Source organism: Triticum aestivum, chromosome 2B, assembly GCF_018294505.1.
Source record: "Triticum aestivum cultivar Chinese Spring chromosome 2B, IWGSC CS RefSeq v2.1, whole genome shotgun sequence".
In the NCBI taxonomy this organism is placed as follows: domain Eukaryota; kingdom Viridiplantae; phylum Streptophyta; class Magnoliopsida; order Poales; family Poaceae; genus Triticum; species Triticum aestivum.
The window spans coordinates 257,972,359-257,980,522 of NC_057798.1; the positions used below are offsets into that span (position 1 = coordinate 257,972,359).

Consider the following 8,164-nt stretch of genomic DNA (forward strand, 5'->3'; position numbering starts at 1 on the left):
TTTCTAAAAGAAATATAATCATTTCTCTTTATTTATTTTTTTATAAATAATCCTACTTATTTTAAAGTGATATATAAATTATACCGATGCATAAATGAACAAAACCACAAATTTACTTATCCAAAGGGCTATTTCCTTTTTCTTCTTTGGGGCGGTGATTTGCTGCGTAGATCACGAGTCGTCAGTATGTCCTGATTTACATCAATGACTTTTTACCCGCTACTTCTATAAGCTCATAGGTTTTAACAAGGTTGCTCCAGTAAATTGGATGCCCAAAGTCAGATAACAAGCTTTGCTCACAGTGTGCCGCCTACTGATCCAGAACGAAGACCACACAAATTTCTTCAAATGACTTGTCTATAATTTCATATTCTTGTAAGGAACTTCTCGTAGGGACATGCAATAAAAGAGGGTCAAAAATAAGAATATTCACAAGATATTCTAGTACCATAGTGCAGGAAAATAGGGAATATATTAACGAATAAACATTTTTTGCATCGAAAAAAGATACTCCTAAAACCAGTGGCGAAAAGATCATGAACTGGCCAAACCGCCTCCCTTCTCCTTCGCGCATTCCCCATAAATACCTTCTTCCTCCCCATCTCCCCCTCCACCATCACAAACCAGAGGCACAGACCCGCACCAGGCGCATTCGCATACCACCGCAGACAAACCCCAAGAAATCACTAACCGCGCCTCCCGCCGCCAAAATGCTGGCCGCCGCCGCCTCCGTGAAGTTCTCCCCGGCGTCCGCCGGTGCCAGTACCACCACCATGTTGGCCTTCAAGCCTGTCCACCTCCCTGCCCTCCCCAACGCCGTCCCGCGTCCCCTCTCCCTCTCGGCGCGGCCTCTGTACCGCCAGGAGCCGTTCCTGGCGGCGGCCCGCAACGACCGTGCCGCGTCAACGGCGCCCCCTGCAGCCACCGCGGATGGCGCACGGCCGGTGGAGACGGCGGCCGCGCCGGAGGCCATGAAGAGCGCCAAGATCGGGGTCTACTTCGCCACGTGGTGGGCGCTGAACGTGATCTTCAACATATACAATAAGAAGGTGCTGAATGCGTTCCCGTACCCGTGGCTCACGTCGACCTTGTCCCTGGCAGCCGGCTCCGCCATCATGCTCGTGTCCTGGGCCACCAGGATCGCCGAGGCGCCCCAGACGGACCTCGATTTCTGGAAGGCTCTCTCTCCGGTGAGCGTCCTGCGCACTCATGGCTTCTTGGCGCTCGCTGTTCTTGCCAATCTCACCGGCCCGTACGTGTTCTCGATGTGCTGATGCGTGTGTGTTGGGATTTTTTTTTATTTTTGTGTCCGGGCAGGTGGCGATTGCGCACACGATCGGGCACGTGGCGGCGACGGTGAGCATGGCGAAGGTGGCCGTGTCGTTCACGCACATCATCAAGAGCGCGGAGCCGGCGTTCAGCGTTTTCGTCTCAAGGTTCTTCCTCGGCGAGCACTTCCCGTTGCCGGTCTACTTCTCCCTCCTCCCGATCATAGGTGGATGCGCTCTCGCGGCCGTCACCGAGCTCAATTTCAACATGATTGGTGAGCAATCTGCAGACTCCCATTTTTGTTGAATCTTGAAATTACCTCCAGCGGATACTCCTACAACATAAGAAATATCGTCACTTTTGCTAGTATATACAACAGATATTTTTCAGTAGTACTCCATTTCCGAAGAACCTGAACTGTCCACAAGTCCTGAGGTCTATAATTTAGCACGTATATATTGTACCAAAGGCTTTATCTTTGGCGTCAAAATTGGACAACGTTGTACTTTTGGGTGCGACTTTAGTATCGCTCGTTGAAAGTATGCGGTTTAATTAATTCTGATAGCTCATATGCTCAATCAACTGTAGGATTCATGGGGGCGATGATCTCCAACCTGGCGTTCGTGTTCCGGAACATATTCTCCAAGAAGGGGATGAAGGGCAAGTCGGTGAGCGGGATGAACTACTATGCCTGCCTCTCCATGCTGTCCCTGGTGATCCTCCTCCCTTTCGCCTTCGCCATGGAGGGCCCCAAGGTGTGGGCTGCAGGCTGGCAGAATGCAGTCGCCGAGATCGGTCCCAACTTCGTCTGGTAAGCTCCAAATCACGTGACTGCTTGCCAGTTCGCTGTCGTAAGTTTTGTTGATGCTTAGCAATTCTAAATGCTTAATGAACTTTGGCGACGAACTATAGCATAGCAGTACAGCATTCATACTTCAGAATGAATTGGCACAAGTTCATTTACGAAAGACTGAGATTTTGACAGTGTGTGTGATATTTCAGTTGGTTCATGTGTCTAAATAAATGGATTCCTGTGTGTGTTGGTATGTACTGTAGGTGGGTGGCGGCGCAGAGCGTGTTCTACCACCTGTACAACCAGGTGTCGTACATGTCGCTGGACGAGATCTCGCCGCTGACATTCAGCGTGGGCAACACCATGAAGCGCATCTCGGTCATCGTCGCGTCCATCATCATCTTCCGCACGCCGGTGCAGCCCGTCAACGCCCTCGGGGCGGCTATCGCCATCCTCGGAACCTTCATCTACTCCCAGGTGACCCATCTCACACGCCTCACTTACCTCACCACGTACGTAAGGAAGCAAGCAAACCAGAATTTAACACTGAAACTTTTGTTGACCTCGTGTTGCAGGCAAAGCAGTAAGGCCCCGTTTGATAGCTCTGCATTTTCTAAGTATTTTGTGAATACTACAGTTTTTCTAAATACTATGGTTTTAATTACTTTAAGCTGTTTGGTCTCCACAAAAAACTGTAGTATTAATACTACAGTATTCCTCAAAATGCAGTATTTTCTCTGTCTAATAAAAAGAACCCAGGACCTCTTTTTTTAAAACAGAGCAGGCGAAAAAACGAACACGTTTCTTCGTCCTCGTTCATTCTCATGCCACCGCCGCTCGCTCGTTGCTGGAGATCGTCTCTCCCTCAGGTTGCCGTGGATAGATAAAGAGACGACCATGGAAAAACGGCTAGTACGCTTAATCATCTGTTCCCTTCTCAAGGAGGCCCGTGGCATGAAGCTGGCAGGCCTTGCTTTCTGAGGAAGAAACCTCCTGCTGCCTCATGAAGATTGCATCACCGCGCCTCCTACTTCTCTTCGTGTGTCTGCTACGGTGCCGGCCAGCTGACGGCACTGCACGGTTTTTCTCATCTTTGTAAGCTGCAGGACGAGCTTTGGGCATGGTTGTTGACAGTTTGGCTGTGGACTTTGTGCATATGGGTGGCCTTTTGCATGGCCGTTGGGTTTTGGGTAACAGGGTAAGCAAGTAGAAAACGGCTAGCTAGTTATTAGGTGCGTCAATATATACAACACTACCAAACAGCTCCAAAGTATTCCCAATACTTCAAAATAATGTGGTATGTCAAAACTGTGGTATCTTACACCTACATGCTAAAATGTTGTAGTTTTCAATACTTTGGTTTTTTCAATACTTTACTATCAAACACAGCCTAAGGGAAATCGACCAAACGATATCTCTTCCGACGAGAGCCGGCCCGGCGTTCGGACGTTATATGTTGTTGAGCATATCTGATTGAGGACACTCCCTTGTAATATATATACAGTATTAGGAATCTCCTTCTTTTTTCCTTTTTTTCTAGGTTTAGCTGCGGGTGTCTCTGAATTCTTCGTCTGTTGTTCCGTGACCATGGTGCTGATGATGTAGAGAGGTGAATGAATCCGTCCAAATAAAGTTGCCAGGAATTTTCGCCCCCGATCTCCAGCCTAGTTACGTGGTCCAAAACAAGTCGCGTGGTTGAGAATGCATCGGCCCAGATTGTTTGCTTGCTGGCGATGGATACAGGGGCATGGCGGCGTCGTGCAATTTGCGAAGCCGAGATCTCTGCGATGGGTGCGACGTTGGAGCGTAGCTCCTTTCCCTTTGCTTGTTGCCTTGGCCCCCTCTCTCACTGCAGGTGCAGTTGGGTCACTAACATGTGGGCCCAACAAGCATCTGGCCCTTATGTCAGTGACCCAACTGCACCTGCAAGTTATGTCACTGAAGCTGCGTCCTTCTCGTTTGGGAGCTTGTGCTCGGTCCCCGGCGTTTCGGCGCGGCACATGCCCCCCGTCGCATATATTCTTTGGTTCAACGTCACCTTTTAGAGTGCTCAAAGGGGCGATGGGTTTGGTCTTCGATCCCGACGTTTCTTTCGGTGCTCTTTGGGAGTAGGAAACCTCCTTATATGGCGTAATCTACAATGCGAAGAGTAGGAAACCTCATATCGATGAAACCTCCTTATATGGCGTAATCTACAATGCGAAGAGTAGGAAACCTCATATCGATGAAATAGCTTTCTAGGGGAGTCCATCACTACAAGAAATCAGTTGGATTCATCCCATGACAGCACGGTTGGCGATATTTTTCAAAAGAGGGATGGGGGTCTAAAGCAGGAAGTTGTATTAAGATGGGAATCATGTGTGAGGATATGTAGAAACTATTCCGTTTTGATTCATGGGAATGACTAAATAAGAGACGGAGGAAAGTTATGATAGAATTTCAAGATGGGTTTCCTTCTTGATTTCAAATCCCCATTCCCTAGCTCTAATTACCCACAACTAGACACGTTGGGTAGGAAGAACCCTTCGCAATTTCCCCAGCAGTCACTGAGAACAGCTACATATGCCAAAAAGCATCAGCAAAGCTCAAATTACCATGCTCTAGAAACATTTTAACACCATGGAGTTGATTGACATTATACGGAATGAAAGAGGATTCAAGCTACAAAACTTCACTTAGCCAAAACTCGCCTCTTGCTTAAATGCAAGACACAGGAGTTTGGATACATGACAAGGTCTGATTAATTTAACTCCTAACAACGAACCCTTAACACAAGTAGTAATACTTCGTGACCACCACCACTCCAGATAGGTGAAAGCAGTCTAGAAAAGAGATGTCCCCTTGCCCTTCTTGTCTCCGCCGATCTCAAAATGCTTGCACCTCTGCATAGATAGAGGAATAATAAAGAATGAGCAAGCACAGCAAAATAAAAAGAAAAATGTTCATTTTTCAAGATAAAAGGAACAAACCTTGATGGCACGCTGGGAGTAGTGCTTGCAGCTCTGGCATTGCAGCTTCAGCACAATCTTCTTGGTGGTTTTTGCCTGAAAAACGTCACAACATTAGCATTGCTCAGCTGCTTCTAATCTTTATCACACAAATACACTACACAGGCACACCATAAGCACCATGGCGTTGAATTGGTAGACAAATCAGATAAACCATATTGAACTATATATATCGTGTTGGCAGGTCGATAGACAATCACAAGCAAAGATGCTGCCATACCTTCTTGTGGAAAACAGGCTTGGTCTGACCACCATATCCCGACTGCTTCCTGTCATAACGACGCTTTCCCTGGGCAGATAGACTGTCCTTGCCCTTCTTGTACTGAGTGACCTTGTGAAGTGTGTGCTTCTTGCACTCCTTGTTTTTGCAGTAGGTCTTCTTGGTCTTCGGAACGTTCACCTAAATAGCATTTGCAACAAAACTAGTGTTCAGATAGGTTTGGATGAAAGCTGGATACATGTTTGGATGGCATTGCAATAATAAAAAAGAGCTCTAGAAACAAGTGCAGAATGTTAAAAAAAATACTAAGAAAACCTATAGTACAAACTTCAATTAGGTCCTCAGAAACATGCTTATGGTTGTCATCATAAGGATAATCAGGTCTGAAAGATTTCATGCCATAGTAGGACCCCAAAATTCAGTATCAAATATTAAACAATAAGATTTGAAATTGCAGCATAAGCTACATAATAAGTTGATATATCACTTGGCAAGAGAGAAGCATCCCAAGTTAAGGTGAAACATTAGATGGAATTAATGTCAAATGGTTATCAGCTGAGGAATGCGTGCCCAGTTTTACTGATCAGGTTTCAGTAGTATCATGTAATGTGAAGTTGCGTGAAGCACAGCCTTGACAAGGTCACTTCACAAGATTACACATTTAAAGATGCATGAATACAAGCTATAGTCCATCTAAACGGAGGGAAGACCAAATTAGATTTGATCCTGACACGAAGATCGATTGATTCCATCTCAAGCCAAGAGCGCGCCCGCCTGACATAACCGAGGAACATCTAATACTTGGTAATTAGGAACGTGAAGCAGTACAAATCTCATGCAAATATACAGTAATTAAGAACTAATGGTACATGGTTCAGAGATCTATAACTCGTAAACTTGATCAAAGAAACCCTAAAACTGAAGAACTAATCGTTTAGTCCGCGTGAATACACCAAAGCTTGAGTTTCGTAGGCTAGCGTCAACCCTACACGTCAAAGCACTCGAAGGGAACCACTCATACAACACGGAATCTAGGATCTACGAACAGACCGCCACGGAAAACCCACGTAGCAAGCAAAGCAGGGAAAACAGCACGGATTGGCACGGATATGACAAGAGATTAAGCTTTCGGGGCGATGGAGAGGAACGAAACGCGTACCATTTTGACGGCCGGGGAGATGGGGCTCCGGCGTGCTTCCCTTCCCTTTCTGGTGGAGGAGTTGCGGCAAGTGGCGGCGGGGAGGGAGAGGGGTGTGGTTTTGTGGCCCTCTGCTCGCGAGCTAGGGTTTGCGAGTCGCGAGACCGTCGCTTCCTTCATGGGCCTGAATGCCACTTTTATGATCAACCATCCCTTCTTGGCCCACCACCAGCCCAGAATGCGAGATGGGCTGGGCTTGCTGGGAGTATGACGAATGGTTCAACTGTGTGAGCTACCGACTTTTTTCTTTGTTGAATATTTTGGATTGCTTACGGTGTGAGCTACCGACTAGGAAATACCCCTAAAAAAACATGAATTAGGAAATTGATGGAATCAACTGGAATTTGAATTATGCGGCAGTTGTTCCTCTCTCCGTCCCTCTCAGCTATTTGTGTTACAACCGATTGGTCGCAGTCGTCCAAATCCTAGCCAAATGATAACAAAACTATACAACGGCTATAAGTACCAGTAGAATCAGGTATACCCGCTTAACGGGCCTAGTTTGGGCTTACAAGCCATCGGGAAGCTTCTTGGGCCTTGATGATTTGGGTTGTAGTTCTGTAACTATAGACATTTGGCTCTTGTCGACAACCTCCGGTTCTTGTACAAACGCCCTCTTCAGTAGTGGATGTGCTTCCCTGCAGGTCGTTGACCCCCCCCCCCCCCCCCCGAAATGGCTTGTCCTCAAGCCGGAGCCCGATGATTTGTTTGCTTAAGTGACTATAAGTCTTCCCACGTAGCTTCTACTAGATAGGAGTCACTCCACTTGCTCAAACGTTGTGCCACAGTGCTTCGACCAGATTCCTAACTCGATGCTAAGGCATCTTGGAAGGAACCTGCAGATGAGCAGAGGAAGAGTGAAGTGTTTGTCACACCTTGCATTCAGACTGAATCACATGTTTCAACAGAGAAACATGGAAAGCCGAGTGAATTTTATTGCCTCGAGGTAACTCGAGCGATAAGCTACTTCCCCAATCTTCCCCAAACACAGAAGATTGGACATAGGGATGTAGCTTCGGGAACACCATAACACCAATTTTAAACAGTCTCTGAGTTCTATGATTGTCTGCAAGGTGTTTCACCCTCTGTTGAGTTCTAAGCACATGTTGCCTCACATACTCAACCACTACTTGTTTGTCTTGAAGCCACTGTTAAATGTCTACTTAGGCTACATCATCAGAAGCATATATGCCAAAATACACGGGGGGATGGTTACACAAAGCTTCAAAAGGAGATTTATCAAATATAGAGTGCTACTTAGTGTTGTACCAGAACTCACACATAGAAAGCCACTTGCTCCATTTGGTGGGATGAGCACTCATAAAACACCTTAGATAACACATCACTTGATGGTTGAACATCTTTGTTTAACCATATGTAGCTGGGTGATATGTAAAACTCATGTTAAGGTGAGCACCTGTGCTTTTAACTAGAGTTTCCTAAAAGGTACTGGTGAAAATAGGGTATGTGTAAGGGCATATTTATCCCCAAGGTGTTTTGGTGATTGATGACAATGCTTTTGCGGACTAATCGTGTGCGTTGAGTTTTTCAGAGATTCATCCTTTGGCACGAGATGATTCCCTCCCCTCGGTGTTTTATTCAAGACGGTGTAGCTCCTTCGTTTCTCTGTTGGTGGACTAGTTTCGTAGGAGTCACCGTACTATCAAGAGGGGATC

The 8,164-nt window shown here is 46.5% G+C and overlaps 2 protein-coding genes and 1 non-coding gene across 3 annotated transcripts; 1 reads left to right on the forward strand and 2 right to left on the reverse strand.

Moving 5' to 3' along the window:
• Positions 1-600: 600 nt before the first annotated feature.
• On the forward strand, positions 601-3,217 carry LOC123044655 (glucose-6-phosphate/phosphate translocator 2, chloroplastic). Its single transcript, XM_044467459.1, has 5 exons — positions 601-1,190; positions 1,318-1,543; positions 1,858-2,080; positions 2,326-2,539; positions 2,638-3,217. Exons 1-5 carry the CDS (start codon positions 711-713, stop codon positions 2,647-2,649), a joined length of 1,155 nt encoding a protein of 384 aa, XP_044323394.1. The 5' UTR covers positions 601-710; the 3' UTR covers positions 2,650-3,217.
• Positions 3,218-4,663: 1,446 nt separating this feature from the next.
• LOC123044656 (60S ribosomal protein L36a) lies at positions 4,664-6,623 on the reverse strand. Its single transcript, XM_044467460.1, has 4 exons — positions 6,450-6,623; positions 5,291-5,470; positions 5,032-5,106; positions 4,664-4,944 (listed from the first exon to the last, which is right to left on the reverse strand). The coding sequence occupies exons 1-4, from the start codon at positions 6,606-6,608 to the stop codon at positions 4,885-4,887; spliced, it is 474 nt and encodes a 157-aa protein (XP_044323395.1). The 5' UTR covers positions 6,609-6,623; the 3' UTR covers positions 4,664-4,884.
• LOC123047803 (small nucleolar RNA R66) lies at positions 5,628-5,699 on the reverse strand. Its single transcript, XR_006423160.1, has one exon. It is a non-coding gene; the product is annotated as a small nucleolar RNA R66 (small nucleolar RNA).
• Positions 6,624-8,164: the final 1,541 nt, after the last annotated feature.